Genomic DNA, 26,820 nt, shown 5'->3' with positions numbered 1-26,820 from the left:
CTTATATTTTTATTTTCAAAGAGGCGTTCAATACGTCATAAGTTTCATAGAATAAAATGAGAACTGACAATTTAAAATTGTAGGTTAAGTTGATTGTTATTGAATTCACGTGTATAGTGTATACATCATTAAAATTCACGAAAAATCATGTTAAATACTCACTTCAATACTGCACATTACAGATTTGCACAATTTATATTTTTAATTACACTTTAAAATATTATTTCAATAAATAATAATATAATATTCTCAATAAGCAATTCTATTTTAATTTTAATGTAATAACAACACTAAGCTACGACGCAAGTAACCGATAGGCGAAAATGCAACAAAATAAAAAAAAAAACATAGAATCCATCCAAAGATTACCAACAACACATAAATAAATAGCCTACACAACCAAAGATCAACCATCCAAAGATAAACAACAATTTATAAATAAAAAAATTAATTAAATAAACTTTTCCAGTGGACTGAAGTGTGAATCTAAACCATTCTCGAATCCACCTGAAGACACACAAAAAATTTCATTAAAATCGGTACAGCAGTTTAGGAGGAGTTCAGTGACACACACACGCACAGAAGAATTATATATATAAAGATATATATATATATATATATATATATATATATATAAATCCTTTTAGAATTGTAACGGGAGAGGAATATTATATATATAAGTCCTTGTAAGAATTGTAACGGGAGAGGAATATTATATATATACAAGTCCTTGTCAGAATTGTAACGGGAGAGGAATATTATTGATGGTCCGAAAAATGAAAATTAATTAAAAATAATAAAAATAATTCCAGTAAAAGAAAAAACTAATTAAACACAGATATAGGAAAAAAACAATATTTTAGGTATGCGATTTAAAGTGATAAAAAGTATTTAAATACTAATTGAACTCTTATGAGGGTACTGATTGCTTCGTTGTTAATATCAAACGGGTGTTTTTTTCATGTATGGGAAAATTAAGAATGATAAGGCATCTAGTGCGTGGCAACAATGTTAATAGGCAATAGGAAATAAACTTCTAGCGCCTGCGGCATTGTCAACACACACTTCGTACGTGTACTGCATGTTGTATCTAACCCCCTCCAACGCATTTTATTCTAAATTTGACTTTTAGTAAGGATCCTCAATGTTATTGATAATATAATGTAATATAATATAGCCTGCCTCGATAAATGTACTATCCAAAACTGAAAAAAAAAATTTCAATTCGGACCAGTGGTTCCTGATATTAGCGCGTTCAAACAAACAAACTCTTCAGCTTTATAATATTAGTATATATTTGTTTGTTGATTGATGTATATCTTCTATGGTTATGCAATGAGCAAATTGCGATCCTGTATTTAGTGGATTTTAGCCACTTGATTTTTGTCTTGTTATTCATAAACTGGAGTAATCATGGGTGGGGGAACCGAGTCCACAGATGTGAACCCCAAATACCTGAAACATGTGACTCTCCGAACATGAGTTGTGAGTGTGACATGAAGCTTCGAAAAATATTGTGAGAAAATCTTTCAATACTCGCCAGAGATGTGTAGAAACTAACCTTGGTAAGGAGCAAATTAATGTGTTTTCACGATGCATATATACTTATAAGGAAACTTGGACACAAAAAGTAATGTTAATTTCTTTAAAGTATTGCCGAGCGTAATAAATATACGCAATTTGTGATTTCAACTAAATTTCTGCACACGAATCACACGTATTTTCTGCACCCGCCGTTAGAATTCTCTGACGGAGCAGCCATCTGCAGAGCGAAATGTTAAACTATGTAATGAAACGGCGCCAATAAAAGCGCAAAAGACTTGAAATAATACTAAACCCTGGCTTTAGGCCTGCTTATTAAAATTCATAAAATGATTAATAATATAAAGTGTCCCTTTGGCTTACATATTCACTGCCACAGATGGTCCCCTTTGCGAAATTATTCCTACTAAATGCAGTATACAGTCAGCTTAGATGTTAGACATTAAAAACTACTTAAAATTGAATATTTTTTTTACAATATACCACCCTTAATACCTGTATAATTTAAGGTGCAGCTGTAAAATTGCTGTGTTTGTAAAATATTATTTTACTGTATACTTTTACATCTGAGTGTCAAAGCTTCAATTTTCTGATAGCACCTTGTTAGTGAATTTTAATATGCTGTACGTAAAATACACCGCAGTAGTATATAATAGGGGCTCCGGAAACTGGCTTCTGGCTGTGGAGCGGGGAGCCGAGCCACATCTCTGACGTCACGTCCATCTCTGACGTCACAGCGGCCATCTTGGATGACCTTGACCTTGACCTTTGACCTTGACCTGGAATTTGATCCTCAAAAATCGCCAAAAATGACCAAAATTGGGCAAAAATTGCCCAAAATTCCTCAAAAATCGCCAAAATTTCAATTTTTTTGAAACAAATTTCCGCCAAAAAATCTCAAATAATTCCACAGTTCAAAAATTAGGATTTCGAAAATCCTCAAAAGTCGCTTTGCCCTAGAAAAAACGAAAACTCCTAAAAGCGGCTTAAAACTCCTAAGAGCTAGCCGCTTATAAGCCGCCGACCTTGAAAATAAGGATGTCATGGCAGCCATATTGGATGATGATGTCACCGTTGCAAATTTTGTTACGGCCGCCATCTTTAACTTTTTTATTTATTATCCGATTTTAATGAAAAAAAATTTAAAAATTATAAAAAATCCATTTAATAAAAATTTAATAAATTATTTATAAAAAATGTACTTTACGACACGGAGCTCAGAGTCCTCGGTTCGAACCCGGTGAGGGCAAAAAAAACTAAAAATGACATCCGATCCTTCCCTCGTGGAGGGCGCTGGCATACTGACTCCCACCACTTTTTTCAAAGCATATATATTCACCTAGTATGACGTCATGTCCGCCATCTTGTCTTCGATGCTGGAAGCCATCATCATTGTATCGTCGGCTAGAGTGCGCTGACGCCATGTTAGTTTAACTCTTACCCGCTAGAGTGCAGTAATCATTTATTACTAAGATGCCCGCCATCTTGAAATTTGGCCGCCATCTTGAAAATCCGTAATTATTTAGCTAGAAATTCGGGAAAAGTTCCAAAATTTATTAAATAAATTTGCAATCAATATACTGATTAACCCGGTCAGTTCCTATCCTTGGTTCGACCCCTGGCCGATACAAAAAAATTAAATATAACATCAATTTAACTTAATAGTAACAGGTTCGAGGAATTAAACACCGCAAGTTCTTTTACAAACAGAATATTTATTACATAATTTCTATTCTACTACAGGATCACTTACGAAAGCTAGTAAATTTATAATCAATCATTTAGTTCCGCATCGGTGTGAAATGACTTATTCTTAGCTCCAATCGGTTTATACTAGAGAGAGTCCAACCAGATCCTTTACTGACATAGTTCTCCTCTTCTTGACAGAGTTTCTGGATACCGTGTTTAACAGTTTGCTTCACATCGTTAGAACTGTAAATTACTGTAGCCGATGTCTTGAATGCACACTTTTTCACTTTGTCATCTAACGGATATGGCTTTCCATATAGACAGTCCAACTACAAGTTATATTTTAATGGTCCGTTTGTTGCTACGTCATCAGTAAGCTGATTGATTATGTCCTGTCTGATATCATCAAGAAAAGTACAAATATCCTTCGACTCACCGAACGTATTTAGATAATAGTAGTCTTTCAACGTTCCACGAAATGCAGTCTGCGCCAAGTAGAAGCCATTATCGTTCACTTGTAATGCTCCGAACACAGTCTTAGGTTTAGGTCCATGTTCAGTCGTCATAGCAATCGGTTGCTGCGCATCTGTTTTTTTGATTGTACGCTCACGAGCCTTCAATCTAAAGCGAGGAGTCGAAATATCTGCAGGTAGTTCAGCAGTAGGCACACGGACTTCACCTTTACATATTTTCGCATGTCGTCGCAAACTATCAATTCGAGTAAACCATTCATGACAATCATCACATCGAAACTTTATACGAGAAGGATTCTTTTTGCATTTGCTCCGCTCATGTCTTCGTGCATCATGGGAAAATGTGAACGACATATCACAGTAGCTGCAAGGATACCGTGCCGATGTAGACGAACCTTTCAGACCCGATCCAGATATGGACGTTGCAACAGTAGTACCATTTCCAGGCATACTCTTATGAACATCGACGCATCGCTGTTGCACCGAAACCTTTACTTTCTGCCGCACAGCAGGACCTTTACATGTCTTCATGTGCGTTTTCATATTATCTTTTCTGGCAAACTGCTTATGACATTTCTCACAAACAAACATTTTACGATATAGGTTCTTGGCACATTCTCTCTTCTCATGCCGTCGAGCATTGCTGCTGTTTGAGAAAATCTTGTCACAGTAACAGCACCGATGTTCGTTAGTTGTTGTCGATTCGGCATCCATTGAAGTCTCCATCGAGGGCGAAACGAAGTTCGTCGAGTTTTCCTGCACAGCCAGCACTACCGGGATTAAAGTCTCTTCTGCTGGTGGTATCGCGTCTGTTGAAATCTCCTCCAGTGTTGTCGACGTGGTTGTCAACGGAATCTGCTCCTTCTCCGTCGTAGCTGTCGTAAAGGTTCCCGTAGACGATGCTACAACCTCCATAGAGTTCGACGTTAAAGTCGGTAAAGATGCCATCGAGTTCGCAAGAACAGGTAATTACGTGATTAATGCACCAGAAGAAATAAACTAGGTGATCCTTACACCGCCGACGTCAGTAACAAACTGAGCGCCCTGCTGTCTAGGACTCGCTTATATACATGCACCGTATGGAATAATACGCTAGTCAAATCAAGAAACATCTACAATAATACTAGAGTCAAAACAACATTAAAAATAGAAGGACCATCAACAAAAAGGAAGCACATTCTGGAAGCACAATAAAAAAAAGGCAGCACATTTGGAAGCACCGACAACGAAAAGGCAGCACATTTGGCAGCACCGACATCTAAAAGACAGCACCGCCATCGAAAAGGCAGCACATTTTGGAAGCACCGACAACGAAAAGGTAGCACCGTCATCGTAAAGGCACGGACCGCAAGTCCGGGTCATGTCAATATCAGACATATAGACCATGAACACAGTACTTACAGGAAACGGATCGTACACACAGTACACACAGGAAACGAAACGTACACACAGTACACACAGGAAACGGATCGTACACACAGTACACACAGGAAACGAAACGTACACACAGTACACACAGGAAACGGAACGTACACACAGTACACACAGGTAACGGAACGTACACACAGTACACACAGGAAACGGAATGTACACACAGTACACACAGAAAACGGAACGTACACACAGTAAACACAGAAAACGGAACTTACACACAGTACACACAGAAAACGGAACTTACACACAGTACACACAGAAAACGGAACGTACACACAGTACACACAGAAAACTGAACGTACACACAGGACACACAGAAAACGGAACGTACACACAGGACACACAGGAAACGGAACGTACACACAGTACACACAGGAAACGGAACGTACACACAGTACACACAGGAAACGGAACGTACACACAGTACACACAGGAAACGTAATGATCACACATACAGTAGCGGAAACACACACAGGCTTAGTTGGAAATCAGAATACAAGAAATAAAAACATTAAATTTTTACTTTTAATATTTTATTACTTCTCAACATTACACAAATACAAGTAAAAGAAGCCATTATTGAATGTAGCCAGCTTTCCTCAGTTCTTTGAGTATGAAGGATATTTCTTTGATGCACGGATAGTTTCCTGCACAAAGCGAGCCATGTAGAAGTCTTAGCCGGTCAACCAATATGTTTGGATCTTTCCATGAAGTGTAATCATTCTCTTCTACCACCATCTTCCTTGCACCTTTATGATAAATATTATGATCTCTGGTGTCTTCCGTTTTACCACCAACCTCAGGGTAACTTTCATGTTTGAGATGGTGATCATCACAAGCTTGATCAGATTTATTTAATATATCACGTCGTTTCCATCGTTTCGGTCTCAGGACACCGCCACATTCTTCGATCTTGGCAGCTTTAGGTGCTTCATCATAGTCTATGTCTTTGTCAACAGCCTCAGAGTCACTGTAACAATCACCGTAGAAGGAATCGTCTTCACCCAATTTACCGTAATAATTCGATGTTGATGATGTTGAAGTGTCTTCATCGTCTTCATGCTTCCTTTTTAGGAATCCATCATTTTTACAAAGTAGGAAAGATCGACTTGAATTCGGCTGGAATATATTCTCACTTTTCACGTTAAGGATTCTTCCATTGTCTTCATTCTTCCGTAAATCATCAACCTTCTTCAATTTAAGTTCTTTGTCGAGATCGGAAGAGCCAAGAAAATTATTGTCGTAATGCAGATCACTCTTCCTTAGGCTAGTAGATTCATCATTGTCCTCTAGCTTGTACGCAGGCTTGGCGCTACAAGTTCTGCCATGTCTTTTTAGGCTCTCTCTCCGCGTAAACGACTTGCTACATCGAACACAACTTATCATATTGCGCAGTGGATTTTTAACACAGTCATTCTTCTCGTGTTGTCTTTTATTCTTTCTCAAGATAAACTCTTTACTGCAAAACTTACACCTATGTTCTTTCGATACAGCGTCAGATCCCAAATCGGAATTCATATTAGTTACTGAGACTAATGCCAGATACCAATTGAGTGTTTTAAATTAGATTCAATACTTAAATAGAAATTTTTTCGTATTTCATCAGCGAGAATTAATATATCTCATGCAAAAGTACTTTATGCATGTAGTTCTGCTTTTCAACAACAGATGTCGCCACATGTTGCTTGCAGGTAAATAATATTTAGTTCTTTTATGCGGGATGCGGGATGCTCACTAACGATCGCAAAAGAAGGATGGCTTCGCTAGACTCCAAGGAAAAGGAAGTTCGTCTTGCATGTTGGTGCTCCACAGATGTCTCATGGTGTAATATTAATTTGACTGAGTAATGATATTTGTTAATTCCACCTGATAAAAATATTGCATGTTTTGATTTAGTAGCAGAAATTATCGAATTAAATGTAACTCCAAATAAAATGACATGTCTCATTAGACCAAAAAAAATCCATGCAGAGAGCGGTTTCTCAGAATAGTCAGAAACACTTGAAGAAACCACAGGAATGATTGCAAGAACACGGGAAAAACCATCAAAATATTGTCAAGAATAATCAGGAGCACACTGAGAAAACCACCATAATATTAACAATAATAATCGGAAGCACACGGAGAAAACCATCATAATATTGACCAGATTAATCGGAAAGAACACAGAGAAAACCACCACATGTTTTCTTTGATATCATAAAATTACAAGAAAAAATATTTAAAAATAAAAATAAATTAATAAAAAAATAAAAAAATAAAAAAAATGCATAAATTTCTGGCTTGTACAAGAAATCTATCTTTGCTCAACAATGATAAGTTTACAAGCTAGCAGAAACTGTTTATGTACAAGAACTCTATCTTTGCTCAACAATGATAAGTTTACAAGCTAGCAGAAACTGTTTATGTACAAGAACTCTATCTTTGCTCAACAATGATAAGTTTACAAGCTAGCAGAAACTGTTTATGCATTTTTTTTATTTTTTTATTTTTTTATTAATTTATTTTTATTTTTAAATATTTTTTCTTGTAATTTTATGATATAAAAGAAAACATGTGGTGGTTTTCTCTGTGTGCTTTCCGATTAATCTGGTCAATATTATGATGGTTTTCTCCGTGTGCTTCCGATTATTATTGTTAATATTATGGTGGTTTTCTCAGTGTGCTCCTGATTATTCTTGACAATATTTTGATGGTTTTTCCCGTGTTCTTGCAATCATTCCTGTGGTTTCTTCAAGTGTTTCTGACTATTCTGAGAAACCGCTCTCTGCATGGATTTTTTTTGGTCTAATGAGACATGTCATTTTATTTGGAGTTACATTTAATTCGATAATTTCTGCTACTAAATCAAAACTTGCAATATTTTTATCAGGTGGAATTAACAAATATCATTACTCAGTCAAATTAATATTTCACCATGAGACATCTGTGGAGCACCAACATGCAAGACGAACTTCCTTTTCCTTGGAGTCTAGCGAAGCCATCCTTCTTTTGCGATCGTTAGTGAGCATCCCGCATCCCGCATAAAAGAACTAAATATTATTTACCTGCAAGCAACATGTGGCGACATCTGTTGTTGAAAAGCAGAACTACATGCATAAAGTACTTTTGCATGAGATATATTAATTCTCGCTGATGAAATACGAAAAAATTTCTATTTAAGTATTGAATCTAATTTAAAACACTCAATTGGTATCTGGCATTAGTCTCAGTAACTAATATGAATTCCGATTTGGGATCTGACGCTGTATCGAAAGAACATAGGTGTAAGTTTTGCAGTAAAGAGTTTATCTTGAGAAAGAATAAAAGACAACACGAGAAGAATGACTGTGTTAAAAATCCACTGCGCAATATGATAAGTTGTGTTCGATGTAGCAAGTCGTTTACGCGGAGAGAGAGCCTAAAAAGACATGGCAGAACTTGTAGCGCCAAGCCTGCGTACAAGCTAGAGGACAATGATGAATCTACTAGCCTAAGGAAGAGTGATCTGCATTACGACAATAATTTTCTTGGCTCTTCCGATCTCGACAAAGAACTTAAATTGAAGAAGGTTGATGATTTACGGAAGAATGAGGACAATGGAAGAATCCTTAACGTGAAAAGTGAGAATATATTCCAGCCGAATTCAAGTCGATCTTTCCTACTTTGTAAAAATGATGGATTCCTAAAAAGGAAGCATGAAGACGATGAAGACACTTCAACATCATCAACATCGAATTATTACGGTAAATTGGGTGAAGACGATTCCTTCTACGGTGATTGTTACAGTGACTCTGAGGCTGTTGACAAAGACATAGACTATGATGAAGCACCTAAAGCTGCCAAGATCGAAGAATGTGGCGGTGTCCTGAGACCGAAACGATGGAGACGACGTGATATATTAAATAAATCTGATCAAGCTTGTGATGATCACCATCTCAAACATGAAAGTTACCCTGAGGTTGGTGGTAAAACGGAAGACACCAGAGATCATAATATTTATTATAAAGGTGCAAGGAAGATGGTGGTAGAAGAGAATGATTACACTTCATGGAAAGATCCAAACATATTGGTTGACCGGCTAAGACTTCTACATGGCTCGCTTTGTGCAGGAAACTATCCGTGCATCAAAGAAATATCCTTCATACTCAAAGAACTGAGGAAAGCTGGCTACATACAATAATGGCTTCTTTTACTTGTATTTGTGTAATGTTGAGAAGTAATAAAATATTAAAAGTAAAAATTTAATGTTTTTATTTCTTGTATTCTGATTTCCAACTAAGCCTGTGTGTGTTTCCGCTACTGTATGTGTGATCATTACGTTTCCTGTGTGTACTGTGTGTACGTTCCGTTTCCTGTGTGTACTGTGTGTACGTTCCGTTTCCTGTGTGTACTGTGTGTACGTTCCGTTTCCTGTGTGTCCTGTGTGTACGTTCCGTTTTCTGTGTGTCCTGTGTGTACGTTCAGTTTCCTGTGTGTACTGTGTGTACGTTCAGTTTTCTGTGTGTACTGTGTGTACGTTCCGTTTTCTGTGTGTACTGTGTGTAAGTTCCGTTTTCTGTGTTTACTGTGTGTACGTTCCGTTTTCTGTGTGTACTGTGTGTACGTTCCGTTTCCTGTGTGTACTGTGTGTACTATCCGTTACCTGTGTGTACTGTGTGTACGTTCCGTTTCCTGTGTGTACTGTGTGTACGTTTCGTTTCCTGTGTGTACTGTGTGTACGATCCGTTTCCTGTGTGTACTGTGTGTACGTTTCGTTTCCTGTGTGTACTGTGTGTACGATCCGTTTCCTGTGTGTACTGTGTTCATGGTCTATATGTCTGATATTGACATGACCCGGACTTGCGGTCCGTGCCTTTACGATGACGGTGCTACCTTTTCGTTGTCGGTGCTTCCAAAATGTGCTGCCTTTTCGATGGCGGTGCTGTCTTTTAGATGTCGGTGCTTCCAAATGTGCTGCCTTTTCGTTGTCGGTGCTTCCAAATGTGCTGCCTTTTTTTTATTGTGCTTCCAGAATGTGCTTCCTTTTTGTTGATGGTCCTTCTATTTTTAATGTTGTTTTGACTCTAGTATTATTGTAGATGTTTCTTGATTTGACTAGCGTATTATTCCATACGGTGCATGTATATAAGCGAGTCCTAGACAGCAGGGCGCTCAGTTTGTTACTGACGTCGGCGGTGTAAGGATCACCTAGTTTATTTCTTCTGGTGCATTAATCACGTAATTACCTGTTCTTGCGAACTCGATGGCATCTTTACCGACTTTAACGTCGAACTCGATGGAGGTTGTAGCATCGTCTACGGGAACCTTTACGACAGCTACGACGGAGAAGGAGCAGATTCCGTTGACAACCACGTCGACAACACTGGAGGAGATTTCAACAGACGCGATACCACCAGCAGAAGAGACTTTAATCCCGGTAGTGCTGGCTGTGCAGGAAAACTCGACGAACTTCGTTTCGCCCTCGATGGAGACTTCAATGGATGCCGAATCGACAACAACTAACGAACATCGGTGCTGTTACTGTGACAAGATTTTCTCAAACAGCAGCAATGCTCGACGGCATGAGAAGAGAGAATGTGCCAAGAACCTATATCGTAAAATGTTTGTTTGTGAGAAATGTCATAAGCAGTTTGCCAGAAAAGATAATATGAAAACGCACATGAAGACATGTAAAGGTCCTGCTGCACGGCAGAAAGTAAAGGTTTCGGTGCAACAGCGATGCGTCGATGTTCATAAGAGTATGCCTGGAAATGGTACTACTGTTGCAACGTCCATATCTGGATCGGGTCTGAAAGGTTCGTCTACATCGGCACGGTATCCTTGCAGCTACTGTGATATGTCGTTCACATTTTACCATGATGCACGAAGACATGAGCGGAGCAAATGCAAAAAGAATCCTTCTCGTATAAAGTTTCGATGTGATGATTGTCATGAATGGTTTACTCGAATTGATAGTTTGCGACGACATGCGAAAATATGTAAAGGTGAAGTCCGTGTGCCTACTGCTGAACTACCTGCAGATATTTCGACTCCTCGCTTTAGATTGAAGGCTCGTGAGCGTACAATCAAAAAAACAGATGCGCAGCAACCGATTGCTATGACGACTGAACATGGACCTAAACCTAAGACTGTGTTCGGAGCATTACAAGTGAACGATAATGGCTTCTACTTGGCGCAGACTGCATTTCGTGGAACGTTGAAAGACTACTATTATCTAAATACGTTCGGTGAGTCGAAGGATATTTGTACTTTTCTTGATGATATCAGACAGGACATAATCAATCAGCTTACTGATGACGTAGCAACAAACGGACCATTAAAATATAACTTGTGGTTGGACTGTCTATATGGAAAGCCATATCCGTTAGATGACAAAGTGAAAAAGTGTGCATTCAAGACATCGGCTACAGTAATTTACAGTTCTAACGATGTGAAGCAAACTGTTAAACACGGTATCCAGAAACTCTGTCAAGAAGAGGAGAACTATGTCAGTAAAGGATCTGGTTGGACTCTCTCTAGTATAAACCGATTGGAGCTAAGAATAAGTCATTTCACACCGATGCGGAACTAAATGATTGATTATAAATTTACTAGCTTTCGTAAGTGATCCTGTAGTAGAATAGAAATTATGTAATAAATATTCTGTTTGTAAAAGAACTTGCGGTATTTAATTCCTCGAACCTGTTACTATTAAGTTAAATTGATGTTATATTTAATTTTTTTGTATCGGCCAGGGGTCGAACCAAGGATAGGAACTGACCGGGTTAAACAGTATATTGATTGCAAATTTATTTAATAAATTTTGGAACTTTTCCCGAATTTCTAGCTAAATAATTACGGATTTTCAAGATGGCGGCCAAATTTCAAGATGGCGGGCACCTTAGTAATAAATGATTACTGCACTCTAGCGGGTAAGAGTTAAACTAACATGGCGTCAGCGCACTCTAGCCGACGATACAATGATGATGGCTTCCAGCATCGAAGACAAGATGGCGGACATGACGTCATACTAGGTGAATATATATGCTTTGAAAAAAGTGGTGGGAGTCAGTATGCCAGCGCCCTCCACGAGGGAAGGATCGGATGTCATTTTTAGTTTTTTTTGCCCTCACCGGTTTCGAACCGAGGACTCTGAGCTCCGTGTCGTAAAGTACATTTTTTATAAATAATTTATTAAATTTTTATTAAATGGATTTTTTATAATTTTTAAAATTTTTTTCATTAAAATCGGATAATAAATAAAAAAGTTAAAGATGGCGGCCGTAACAAAATTTGCAACGGTGACATCATCATCCAATATGGCTGCCATGACATCCTTATTTTCAAGGTCGGCGGCTTATAAGCGGCTAGCTCTTAGGAGTTTTAAGCCGCTTTTAGGAGTTTTCGTTTTTTCTAGGGCAAAGCGACTTTTGAGGATTTTCTAAATCCTAATTTTTGAACTGTGGAATTATTTGAGATTTTTTGGCGGAAATTTGTTTCAAAAAAATTGAAATTTTGGCGATTTTTGAGGAATTTTGGGCAATTTTTGCCCAATTTTGGTCATTTTTGGCGATTTTTGAGGATCAAATTCCAGGTCAAGGTCAAAGGTCAAGGTCAAGGTCATCCAAGATGGCCGCTGTGACGTCAGAGATGGACGTGACGTCAGAGATGTGGCTCGGCTCCCCGCTCCACAGCCAGAAGCCAGTTTCCGGAGCCCCTATTATATACTACTCACCGCAGTATCCAAATATACCACAGAAGTTGTTTGTTATATCATTTGAAAATGAATGTACGTATGAACAAATGATTTTAACCGATCTGATCACAATTTGTAAGCCAATTATGTCATCGTAGGTAGAGGGTATGAATATGTTTACACAATACTATCAGAATTACCCACGGGTTGGCTTGCGCCAATTTAAGGATATTGCTGATTTTGTACAATTTTCAAGAATGTGATTATTTACAATCGTTCTTCTGCAAAAGACTCAATGTAATGTCAGCTGTAGATAAGGGGTGAGTTGAAATTTTGACAGTGATAATTGGTAGTTTTGCCTTGAAGAAATCACTTTTTCTTCCTATTCATTTCACGAGAAATCACTTTTAAATAATATACTAAACATTGATATTGAAGTTATAATTTTCCACCTTTAACATTATTACTGTTTTTTTATTTTGACTATGTGAACAGAATATTTAAAATTATACTCCCCTTGTTTCACCTTAAATATACTATATTGTTATTAAATTTAAAAAATCGGTTGTTTATTTTAAATACAGAATACTACAAAAAATAAACGTTCTAATGAATTTTAATATTATTAGTTATGCCTAGGGTAAATAAATAACCTTCATAATATTTAACCCTTCTCCACGCTTCCTACATAACAGAGAGGAAATTAAAAAAAAATACATATATATTTTTTTTTAGTTTCTCATTGAATTGTGTAGCGCTAATATGAAGAAATAGAACTAAATATTTGTTAAATGCACCAAACATATCCCATTTTTACCATTATATATTTAAAATAGTAAAAATTTGAATGTAAAACTAGTTTTTATTGATATTTAATTTATATTAATAAGTTTATTACCACTTATTTAGTACTTTTGAATAATTATCGTTTCTACTAAAATTCTACTTATTCCTGATACAAATTTATGGGTAAAATATTGAAAACCAATGATTAAGAAACGGAATTTTTTTAATGTTTATTATTTATAAACATTCTTTTTAACATTAATTAATATTTGCTTTTAATAAAATAAATTAACACCATATCACCCCTTTAAAGACAGAATGTTATTTTGTTACTATAAAACCGAACTTACCGGTTTTTTTAACCCCATTTGCAGTCTATATTCAAAAATTTGTGAAAACATGCTTCATAACTCATAATGTAAATTATTGATTCTCTTTTTCGCTAACCGATTTATATCAGAACTTCTCCGCTTGATCGTGAAATTTGCAATTGAAACTTAAAACAACACATTTAGCCAGAATTCATAAATATTCACGATTTTTAAGTGTTCTAATGTCGGGAGGGAAACCTAAGGAAACTCTATCTTTATTTTCGATTGCCTGGACGTAAGAAAATCGTCCCTTCCCAGTAGAAAATAATTGAAAAATGTTTATTTTATTAACAGCATGGTAACACTCGCAAAATTTTTTTTGTCGTTTTACAAAAGATTCCTGTGTAAACCAGTTGCCAAGAAATAGTCAATAATAATACACGAAATATATTATTGATTCGAACAACGCATGGCTATGGTTATTTTTTATTTTTTTGAGCGTTTGTAGTGATAACACTAAGTATTTCTTAGAACAAATGAAGCATAATTTGTTATTTCATTTCAGTTTGATTCAAGCATAAATTTTTTTAAACATGGAAAAGGTAATCGAATATTCAATTCTTTTACTTTATTTTGTTGTATCATGCCTATAATGTGGAAAGCTGTTACATGGACGGTTTACCAATAACTTACTATTGAAGGTACTGGAAAACACAAGGAATAAATGATTTGATCGGGTAGGAATACGACCCCAGAATCACTGCGAACACTGTTTTGTAGTGATATAATTTTTTTTCATGTAAATAAACAATTTTACAAATATCTGTAATGAAACATAAATATTTCTGATACGTTAAAAATAATATAAACCATGCTTGAATTTTACTAATGAAACCACGAAAAGAAAAATCAAAACATGCACAAACGTCGATAATTGGAATGTCTGACTTGAACTGTCGAAGGCACTCACCCGCATAGCCGCAGACGGCAGACGTCACTGCATTCTCTGCAGGTTCTTGCGCTTCTTGTAGGCCTTCAGGTAGAAGTCGAGGAAAAGCGCGAAAAAGATGACGGAGTGCAGCAGCAGGAAGCCAGCGACCAGCTTCGGGTAGCCGCAGTCAAAGATGAGTACTTGCGCCGAGTGGATGAACACCAGCGCGAACTGCAGCTGCGGGCACCGAAGACAATAGCTTTGGTGTGGGCGGGGCCACGGCGTAAGCCTGTGAGAATACCAGCTTTGGTGTGGGCAGGGCCAGGGCGTTGTCCTGTGCGAATACGAGCTTTTTCATGTGAAGCTAATATCAAATCGGATGTTTAAATATTCGCAATGTCGTATAGAATTGAGAATATTTTTCTTGGGGAAGATGTTTTACACTTAATTTAAGAAATACAGGATTGAAGTAAAAAAAATAGATATAATAATCGTCCACGATTAAAATATATGAACCGATATAGTGATTAACAATTTGGGCCATATATATAAATCATTAGCCACATGTATGAAATATCATCACTTGAGAACTGCTCAACGGATATAGGCCTAGTTGTTATATTTTTGTATTCGTAATTGTCAAGACAACGGTTTGTATGAAAGAAAAATTTTAGAAAATCCACCGGAAAATTATGAAAAATTCGTTTAATTTGAGAATTCTGCTGTCACAGGTTTTTATAACAACAATCTATTCCGCATTAAATATTTCAGTTTTTAATCACGGGTTGTCATTTTATTGGTGCATTCAAAACCGTCACATATTTTCTTACCATAACATAACCTTAAAAATCATCAAATTCAACATTGAATATTTCAGTGCTTTATCAGAGCATTCAAAACGGTAACATGTTTTCATACAATAGCATATCTGTTAAAATATTAAAATGGAACATTCAATTTATCTCAGTTCGTAGTTAATTGGTAAAAATGCCACCAGTAAGGCATCGAAATATTGGTCAGAGACGCAAGCCAACTAAATTCTCGTCTATAAATGTGACAGATGAAGAGCATAGAAACCGTTTGGAATAAAATTGAATAAGAATTTCTCAAGACCGATCCATTATGAATACAGAACAACGGATACAGTCGAGTTCGGCTCGCTCAGTTGGAGCCTGCTCACAAAATAATTTCGAACGGCGACAAAACAGACAGCCAAGCGTGACAATACGACATAAACGTTTCGCGTTCAGATATGATCCATCAATCATTTACGACCCGGACGTATCAGTCAACTTCTGAACAATGAGCACTGTTTGTCGACATTGCAATGCTTTGAGATTTTCACATGAACCGGAAGGATTATGTTGTGCGAGCGGAAAGGTCAAATTTACATAATTAAAACCACTACCAGAGTCACTAGCATCATTGCTTTCTGGCCCAGAACCTCTATCGAAGCATTTCTAGCAAGAATATACAAAGGAACCACAATTATTTTCAAATGACCACGTTTTGGGCGAGTATTATCGAAGAACGAAGTTTCAACCCAACATTAAGGGTAAATTATTTTTCAACTGCACCACACATCACATACACAAACACATCATACAAAGTTTCACCAAGGCTCATAAATCAAGTAATATTTTTTTTTTTTTGGATTTTACAGATTCAAGGACAAATTCACCATTGTGCAGGAGCATTGTTATAATTTCAGTGAATGGTGATTACAAATTTCTTCAGAGTTATTTCTTTGGAAATTCTGATAATGAAATCAATTACCGTTGTGCCATAACCCATAAGTCGTGCCCTAAATCCAGAGATATTTGTGAAACTACAACAACTTCAACACCGTTTGAAACATAGACATAAAAGATGGCTCATCGAAGTGTTTTTCCATGGAGAAGGTTTTCATCATATCCATTTTTTTGTAACTCGCCGATACTTGGCGCTGCAGAGCATTAACTTCTAATACGTTCAACCGATGGCCATGGGTAAAAGAAAATCATAGGCAATAGACATACAAACTGTAATTGTCATTTCTCTAGTTTTACCACACTGACATATAGCGTTATACATTTAGCTTTAACTCACGGACATTTTTTCACCCTCTGTTCAGTCCTGGCAGCGCCGGATACTGCAGGAAGTCATTCAATAAAAATTTTAAAGTAACCTCGCATTATATAAATATTGGACATTCATAAAGTAAAAACAGAGAAACCTATTTTTTTAAGTAATCAACTTTATATACAACACAAAAAAACTTAAGATCTCTTAAGATCTTAAGATTTCAATGATTTAAAGCTTTGTAACAAACGCGAAGCTTGGCTTTAGACGCGAAGCTTTGCATCACAACCGAATATTTAAATAAAACCAATAGCAGATTTTCTGGCGAAGAAAAATCTATTAATGAAAAGAGCTTAGAATTATTCGTTTAGTCAAAGCTTCGCACAGGCCTAAGTTATGAACGGACCCCTCTATACTAACAACACAGGTGAGAGTGTGAATTATAACCTAGCGGCAAAAGGTGAGATAACAAAAACCTTTCATGAATAAGTTGTCATATATAAAGTTTACATTGTCCAACATAATTAAAATCGTTTCAGTAAAATTAAAACATTGGAGTTTCAGTTCCCACCAAATAATTATATAATTATTTTTAAAAAAATTCTAAGAGAAAATAAAGTTGCAATAATTTTTTCATAATGTTGGTACCACATGTATTAAACAAATAAATTGTAAATGTAGGGCATAACGTCTGCCATCGGTCAGACTGTCGTAACCAGAACGCGAGGTTTTCAAACAAAAATCTTGGAGCTGCCCGGTGTTTGTTTGTAGTGTATTTGCTTACACTGTCTAATCAATACAGTTATATCTGGAAAAAAATTAATTTAATATTAAAATTAGAAATTACACTTTGTGAATTTGGGTGTAGAATTATTTTTACGATTTTTGGAACGAACCACGAAACCCATATTATTTTCGTAAATAATGTTTAAAATAAATGAGGTGTGGTTTATTTCCAGGTGGTTGTTTTGGTGGAAGCAAAAACTCGTATAAATTTGAAAACAATGTTTAAAAATAAACCATGAACTATACTAAAAAGGTACGTTGTCACCACGTGCGTTGGGAGTAAAAACAATTACAGATCGAGGGAAAGGAAACTTTTAAGGTACACACATATTTGAAACATTTTGTTATAAGGCGTTCACGCCACGGTCAGTTGCCGAGGCGCAGACGTCTTGCAGGGAGTCTGTCGCAACAGTGAGTGCAACTCAGCGGAGCCGGCGACAGTCCTCAAGCCAGGGCAGCGGGTCACGGAGTATAAAGACACTGCCAAAGGCGCTCTCTCCCCGAGGTTTGAAAGAAGCGGAACAAAGTCTTCCGTCCTTGGGCGTTCACCTGCCGCCTTCACCCCGAGGTGCGGCGTCAAGCCTCGTCGACGACCCGACGCCCGAGAACGTCGGGTCGCTTGGGGTGGTCGCCGACCAAGATCATTCTGATGGGAATCAAACCCTGGGCAGCGACGCGTCACTCGTTCTGCCGGGGACGCGGTAGTAGACCAAAAATCATTAGACTGATAGGCATTTGTATTAACGTGGCTGCACTGGTGGAGTTTTCGGTGACGTCATAAATCTCCATCTTTATTTGAGAAAACATATTTGATGGTGCGGGAAGCGAAAATTTGGTAGCTGTTTCACTGTTATTAGTGCAGAATTTGTTATACGCCTAGAAATCTAGCCAGAGCTAGTATATAGTTTTAAATTCAGCTAACACACTCAGAGACTCATTGGCGAAGCCCCAACAGCAAACAGTGAAAGCGCCTATCTGAGTCTATCACTTCTCTAGGACAGCTCAGAAAACCCAGAGAGCCCGTGATATGACAGTGTGATGGGGACATTTGGGACCGCAGTGTGCGCTCTAAGAAGCTGTTCCCGTCCAGGATGAGAAATTCCCGCCGTGACGAAACAGCGAATTCCAGCGAGGCGACGTCGACCGGTCGAACAGGAAGGCGCGTCGCCGGGACCGAATAAAGGCGGCGAGAGGGATGGTTTAAAGCGAGAGATAGACACAGGAGCAGGTGTGGTCCGTCCGAGGAGGCCTCCGGCAGAGAGGAGAGGGCCGTGTCAGTTGACCCAGTGACTCCGAATACTGCCTCTCCCTAACTCACACTCTCTCCCTCTCACTCATACTTTCTCGGGAGACGGGAGACGGAAGAAATACCTCAAGAGCGAGCGCCTGCTTCTTGCGGTACCTCTGAGCGCGTTTTTTTGCCCTTGCTGTGTACCGTGAATGACTGCGTAACACGATGGTTCTTTTTTAAGTACATACTGTTTTGAAATTCGGCCTCTACAGTGCTGCGGTCGGCATGTGTACCTACATCTGTTGACAAGCCACAGACGCCATTTAGGAAACATTTCACCGTGTTTAAGTTTGTTTGTGAGTGTTTTAAATGTGCCCCCCCTTGAAAATACAACCAACTGTGAAATACTCACTGTGATTCGGAAAGTGGCTGAAATTCAACTTAAGATTCGTGAAGTGTATGGAGAAAATATTATAAATAATGCAATGTTATGAAAATGGGTTAGAGCTCTTAAAGATAGCCGCAAGAATTTTCATGACGAGGAAAGAAGTGGGTGACCTTATGGAATTACTGAAGATTTTGTGCAGAAAGTTGATGAAATAGTAAAAGAGAACAGACTTTTAAATTTCGTCGTTATCTTATGATTTTTGTTAATTTAGGTGGCAGACTTTTATTAAAATGGGATTTAAAAGCTGGTTGTACGATAGGATAAGTGCCTTAATATTGATGGAAATTATGTAGAAAAATATATTAAGATAAAGGCTTTCATGTAAAAGTAAAATTCTTAAGAAAAGTATACTCCTTTAATTAAAAACAGTAACTACTTACTTAAAAAAACACGACTGGTACATCAACGATTGAGTCCTACCGAATCGTTATGTAGACAGCAAATGAGGGCGAAATGTCTTAAGTCAAGTATTCTGTTTAGGTGCCTTGAAAGTAACGTTGATATTCTTTAAAATATAAAAAAATACTACAATTTAAAAATATAAATAATCATGTAGTTTGAGGTTAGAAATAATTATGTTAATTATTTAAACTAATGGGTGGGGTCCATTTAATGGTCTTCGCGCCACACTCACAATTCAAATTTGTTGAAACTGCAAACAGGTAGATACTGGCTGGAATCGCATTCGCGGGTACAACAGACTATCGCGATGAGAAATATTTTCCTATCTCCTTCCGTCACGGATGCCAAGGTGGGGAATTGATTGTCGGAGTTTTGTTTTCAAAACATAGTTTAATTAGTGCATATAAATATTTTTTGGGTTAATTTATTCGCTCACAGAGTTATTTTCAAACTAATTTTTAATTTAACTATGGCTTGCTGGTGACATTTCAAACTAAAATGAGTTGAAAATCCAAAATATAGCAACGGCGAGTCTTCGAAGCATAGAAAGTAAATATTTTTAACGTCATAATACTGTGTTGGCTTTACCGTCTCATCTGCAGAGATGCCATTGGGATTATTGATGCATGTAATTTTTTTAATTAGTCAACTGAATTGTAATATCTAAAAACTCTTGTAACAACACCCGTTTAAGAAATTTTCACTCTTTAATAATGCAATAAATTTTATTATTGAAACATAAGTTTTAATTTTGAGTGCTATTGTTATAGAGTTTCTTCTAATAAATTAATGAACTCGGCTTTTCGGATTCCGCCGTGTCAGGAAGGAAGAAATGTTCTACAACGCATCTTTCTAATGACTGCGACGTCATTATAGACGGTAACATCATAGACTAACACACAATAGGAATGTGGGACAGGACTCTGTCATGGCCATTAGTAATAAATGATTTCGCGAACCTATGGAAAATCAAAAATATGGATGGGCCAAACAAACATCAAATACTGGTGTATTAGAAGGCTTCCATGTTCGAGGAGAAAGATTCGATGAATAAGTGAAGAAATTTAAAAATTCAACACTGATATCCCCTAATGTTTACTAGGTCAAAATTTTTCTTCATGCCTATCCTATTATAATGCTTCAAGATATCGTACTTTTAACATATAATTTAATAAATCAAATTACAATTTGTGTTGATTCCGTAAACGTAGTACGTGAAACAATCACTTAAAGTGTAAAATTTTTCAACACAAAAGTTAATTTTTTATAGTACTTTTATTTGTCACCTTTAATACCTAAATTTTGATTTGTCGGGTGTATTCGAGTTAATTTCTGGAATTCAAACACGTGATTAGGATTCGAGAAATTTGGGATACGACCCATCCATAATCAAAAGCCAATATTCGAAATCATGTCCAATGAAATTTTTACTTACTGTCTCACCACTGCGGTACATGTTTCAAACTTTAGGTCACAATGTCGTCACCTGTCCTTTATTTGTCCTTGTATCTTGGTAGGGTTTGCTTCTAAAGAGCTGGAGAGTTATTCATCCTTCTGATAAGTGGGGTGTTTTTAATTATCAGGGATGAGCTCGAGTGAATTCCTATTGTTATTTGTCAATCGGTGGGAAAAATGCTATTATTTGACTGGGCTGATGGCCAGTCACAGATAATACATATTAATAAAAAAATACGTTTTACTAAAAATACTTATATAGTTATAAAAGTAACTATTATTAATTCACTTTAACTAATTAAATATTTGATATATGAAGTAATAATTCATCTTTAAATTGCTTGTTTATTCCATTTAAAACGTGAAAATATTTTGAAAGAAATACTCAAAAATGTATTATTTGATATTGGCATATGAATTTTGATACTGTGAATAAAAATAATGAATTTTCTTAAATTTGCGTTCCGAATGTCGATTAAAAAACATTAATAAGTACTTTTACAAAATAGTCTGATATAGAAAAGGAGATTAAAAGCTTAATTATGGGGGTAAAATTACAAATTTGTGTTCAAAGAGTATAGTAAAACAATATTTCAAGTAGTTTAAACTCAGCTGAAAATAGATAAGAGGAATCCTAAAAATTACAAATTGTGAAAAAGTGGTTTTACAAAACTTTGAAATCTTTTATAGCCTCCAGAACATAGCGTCTTAAATCAAAAGTTTTGGAGACTTGACTTAGATCTAAAACTTGAAAATTATTATTTGGTATGGCAAAACTCAAATCTGTCAATTATTGCGGAGCCCTTCATAAAATTTAATGAGAAAGTATTTCCTTAAAATAAATTTTTATAAAGCTGATAAAGAAATAGTGAAATGGAAACTGCTTTCCCAAACGCGGAAGTGCGTTCGGTTTGCGTACGGAGAGCCGAATCTTACGTTACCACTGCTGCCGGCCGTAAGGCGCGCTGACCTCGGCGATCGTGATGACCTCCAAATTACCCGCCGCTTCTACACTCTTGCCCCTATACCACCGCCACGCGGTGTTACGTCTCGCGGCGATCACGCGATTGCGTCGCCCCTGGATGTATAGGCCAACCTGCAGCGCAGTGGGGAAAGGTGTGTTGCGGGAAGCTAAAGAGAGAGAACGCTCAGCGTTTTGTAAGAAGTAGGGGGTTTGCCCTGGAAGAGGGGGACGGATAAGGTAGGCTGCGTAGAGGGGAGTATATTGCAACATATAAAAGATTGAGCAACGCCCTGGACACACGCGCGCCTGGACAACGCCCCTTTCCTCAATTACACTGCGTTCGCCCCAACCACGATACTTTTGAAATACGAACCTTCCAAAAACATAACAGATGTTTATTTTGAGGTGTTGCCTAGCACACAATAAGTGAACTTTATTCTAGGTTATAAACTTTACCTAGAGTTCAGTTAAGTTCCAGTTGTTAACAGAAAACTACAGTGATAATCAGAAACTTGTTATAGCCTAGGGAAGTGATATTGGTTGAAATTACACTACGACCTCAACTAAAAATTGGAACAAGTAATAATCAAGCTGTTTGAAATTCAGAGTCGAGGGTAGTGAATTCATCTAGTATTCTGAACCTAAAGCAGTGAAAATTACACAGAATCAAAGCACTCGCAATGGAGAGGAAGGAGTATGAAATAAACTTAAAAGAGAGTCATAGGAGACAAAAGAATCTTTGCTAATGAAAGAAAAATACGTTGGGAATAATATGGTGGGAATGTTAATTTCACTCAGAACAAATGCCTCGAGTAGTGTTACTAGCTCATTATCGGTTTCTGTGGTGGAAAAAAAAGAAGACTTAATCGGGAAAATAATAAAGTGAACCTAAACATATATTAAAGTAGCTAGGTTTATTTTCTAGTACAGACGTTCTGGTTTAGGATTTCTGATTTCCTAAAATAATTATTACGACCATTATTAATTTATCCCCAAATAATTATTTATTTTTATCGCCCGCAGTTACCTTCACTTTATCGTGGATCAGAATTAAAAACCAACTACAGGAATTTGTGTTTAAACAAATGAATTATATCCCATATGTGAACAATACATATTTCCATTGTAGAAAATTTTTCTTTGTACTCACCGGCTCAGAAGTTGGTTTCGTATTTATTTTTATCGTTTACATCCGCGATAAGCTAATTTTAAGTTTTTCGTGTTAAAAAAAATTATTTGGAACCAATCGAAGTCTGAAGTTTAAAACAGATTTTAAACAAATAAGTTTCAAATATAGACATTAAATATATTTCTTTGTGTTTATAGTGTTCCAAACCTTTCCTCTACCTCTACTATAATAATTATATAACGGTGTAATATTGTGCAATATAAAAATAAATTAAAATTGAGTAAGTTAACTTTACAGTGTAAACATAAAATTTGAAGCAGTAAGGAAAGTTTATTTTTGACTTTTTGCGTGATCAGTATGTAATTTATTTTTTCTTATTTTATCTTAAAAAAACAATTCTTAAACTTTTGTTTATTCGTTGAAACATGCAAAATATACCAATATTAAAATATGATGGATATGCAAAAGCGTTTTCATTCGATGCTTTTTACAGTAATGTTTGCTCATACAATACCAAAAAAAAAATATTCAAGAAGAAATTTTCTCTTTCGGAGCTTAAAGAAGCAGGCCTGGCAATCTTAATGCAGTTATCCTTTAGGTTAAGATGTGCGCTTGACTATTTAGTTGATATTTAATAATGGCATTGAGTGCCATATTTACGAACGCAGTTACTGGAAATGGGTGTCCGTATGAACAGTTAATGAAAATAAATTTCAGCTATTTTATGTGCGACATATTTATTTGAAATTCTTTAAACCAATCACTTATCCAACATATATTTGGTTAGTAAATACATAGCCTTTAATATGTACTTTCCAAAATTTTTCTGGCCTGAAGTTGCATAAAAATTAAATATCGACGTGAGGGACGTGATATTTATGCAGAATTATTTTTGTACTGTGAAAAGTAACTGATGTACTGAAATAATTTTTTAATGAGTGACAATATAGTAGGAATACGTTTTCTTCATAAAATATTTGCAACGTTATTAAATAATTAAAGGGAATTTTTTTCGTATGAAAAACAAAGTATTTTATTAAATTACATGCTTTGATTCAGGAGGAAATTCTGTTAATGAAAGCAAAAATTTATTTTTAACAATTAAGAAGTTACAAATACTTGTAAATAAAAAAGTTTGTATAAGTGTAAAAATTTATTTCTCATGAAAATATAACGTTGACTAATTGTTTTTAGATTCCTACGAATGTGTTTACTTGTGGGGAATGCTAACAGTTTTACTAGAAAAAAATAGTTTTTTAAAACAGTAACTGTAACAGTTGTAGTTTTAAAATAGCATTCGTATAGAATTTTTTAACTGGTGTTCCAAAAAAAAATCTAGTTCGAATTTTTTTTCATATCAACAAACGAAAAATTCGCACCAATTTTTTTGGGTAACTGGGAAATTTTTTTTTAAGTTTTACGTTGCTTGTTTGGAAGAAAATTGTGTCCAATGTTGGACGGATTGACCGATAATTTGAGAAGAAGAACCAGAAGAAAGCCAACAATTGCCGTCTGCGATGTGTTTTCGTTTTGCGTGGAATGTGGAACGGTCGGCCGGACCGGTCACGCCACCAACCAACATCGTAAAAAAAAAAGTAGGCCAGGCTCATTTCGACGGGCGTAACCGGTTCTCGCTTCCACCTATATCGACTTTCCCTTTCATTGTGGCGGCAGCTCTAAGTCCAACAAGTTGCTGCGAAAGAGGATTTCAAGCTCCAGTTGTCCCGCCGCGGTATTTCACAGCTTAGTCGGCTGAGTGGCTTCTCATGACCGGATGGTGACTACAGGTGCTAGTCCCCCACACCGCAAAAAAAAATTAATTCGCAAAAAAATTGTAAGCGCGTCCAACAGTACTTGCCAGAGATGTGTAACAACTAACCTCCTTAACGAGCACATTCTTAGTTTCTCATATTGCAATTAAAATTAGAATACAAAACTCGAACAAAATTTTTTACTTAGAACTGTTTAAAATATACGCGAAATGTGTTTGCGACTAAATTTCTGAACGCAAATCATACGTAGTTTCCGCATCGGCCACGCCAACTATAAAATCATTCCATTTACAGACCAAAATTATAATTATTATAAACTCTATAATCAAATAGCTCTAATAAAATATAAAAGACTTCAATAAATACAAAACTTCGTATTTTCACCTGAATTTTTAAAGTGAATTTTATTGAAATTCTGCACAATTAAAAAATTAATTTATAATTTAATAATATAAATTATCCCTATGGCTTCTTGATTTTTTATTTGCGCCATCCACTACATTTCCTTCCATGCTACTCCCGTTCCATTCACGAAATTGCTCTTTTTAAATAACGTATACAGATTTAAAGCACTAGTAACAATTATTTACCTTGATTTGTATCAAATTTAGGCATTCTTAGGTTTCTTTGTTAGTATAAGGAATTGTTTTGTCAACATTTAACACGTTATTTCGTGACTTATTTATAAGACCAAAATAATATTTTTAAAATAGCAGTTAAATGTTTTCATTAAAAATTTGATTAGTGGGCATAATGGTATATGTGCTAGTAGTATGTTTTGATATGTCCGGGGACAGACTTTAAGGCTGAGGAGCCCGAGGGGCCGACTGCCATCTTGGATTGTGACGTCACGGCGGCCATCTTGGATGGTCGTGACCTTGACCTTTGACCTTGACCTAGAGTTTGAACTCAAAAACTTGTCAAAATTGTCCAAAATTTGCCCAAAATTCCTCAAAAACCCTCAAAAATTGCCACAATTTCCATTTTTTTTTTGGGATAAATCCCGCCAAACAATTTCAAAAATTTTGTTAAATCAAAAATTTCTCTTTTCCAAGGAAAAATTCCCGTTTCGAGGGAAAATTTCCCGTTTTTAGTCCTTAAAAATCCCAGCAGCTAGAAATGTCCATATAGAGGCTTAAGCATCCATGTCTACAGCCTCCGATAGGCCTCTGACATCATCATGGAATATGTCATCTTATATTTTGTCGTCACCGTTGCAATTTCCGTTACGGCTGCCATCATTAAAATATTTTTTTATTATCCGAATTTAATAAAAAATATTAAAATTTATAAAAAAATTCAATTCATAAAATTAAATAAAAAATTTAAAAAACATAAATTTACGGCACGGAGCTCGGAGTATTCGGTTCGAACCCGGTGAGACCAAAAAAAATCAAATTAAAAATGATGACCGTATACTCTTCCAAGGAAGCCACTGGCAGACTGACCTCCCACCACTTTTTAATAGCATATATACATATATATATATATATATCATCAATAAGTATGTTGTAATGTTCACCATCTTGAAAATCCGTAATTTTAATTCTAGATATTCGGGAAAATTTTCTAAATTCGTTAAATAAATTGGCAATAAATATACTAATTGATTCGATCGATTCCCGTCCTTGGTTAAGATCCCTAGACGATGCAAAACATTTAATATTATGTAGAAATATAATAATATTAATAAATAATGATCAAAGTCCTTAAAGCAGCATAGTTTCCAAATAAACCATCATCCTATAA

At 36.2% G+C, this 26,820-nt stretch overlaps 1 protein-coding gene across 1 annotated transcript in view; it reads right to left on the bottom strand.

The window, feature by feature from the left end:
- Positions 1-26,820, bottom strand: part of LOC134535587 (very long chain fatty acid elongase AAEL008004-like) — a 274,418-nt gene that overhangs the window by 6,392 nt on the left and 241,206 nt on the right. Inside the window, exon 8 of the mRNA XM_063374800.1 lies at positions 14,863-15,060. Coding sequence (XP_063230870.1) covers positions 14,887-15,060 — 174 coding nt within the window. The 3' untranslated portion in view covers positions 14,863-14,886. The remainder of the gene's footprint in view (positions 1-14,862; positions 15,061-26,820) is intronic.

The sequence above is a fragment of the Bacillus rossius genome, chromosome 8, assembly GCF_032445375.1.
Source record: "Bacillus rossius redtenbacheri isolate Brsri chromosome 8, Brsri_v3, whole genome shotgun sequence".
NCBI lineage: Eukaryota > Metazoa > Arthropoda > Insecta > Phasmatodea > Bacillidae > Bacillus > Bacillus rossius.
This window is presented reverse-complemented; position numbering and strand designations above follow the sequence as displayed.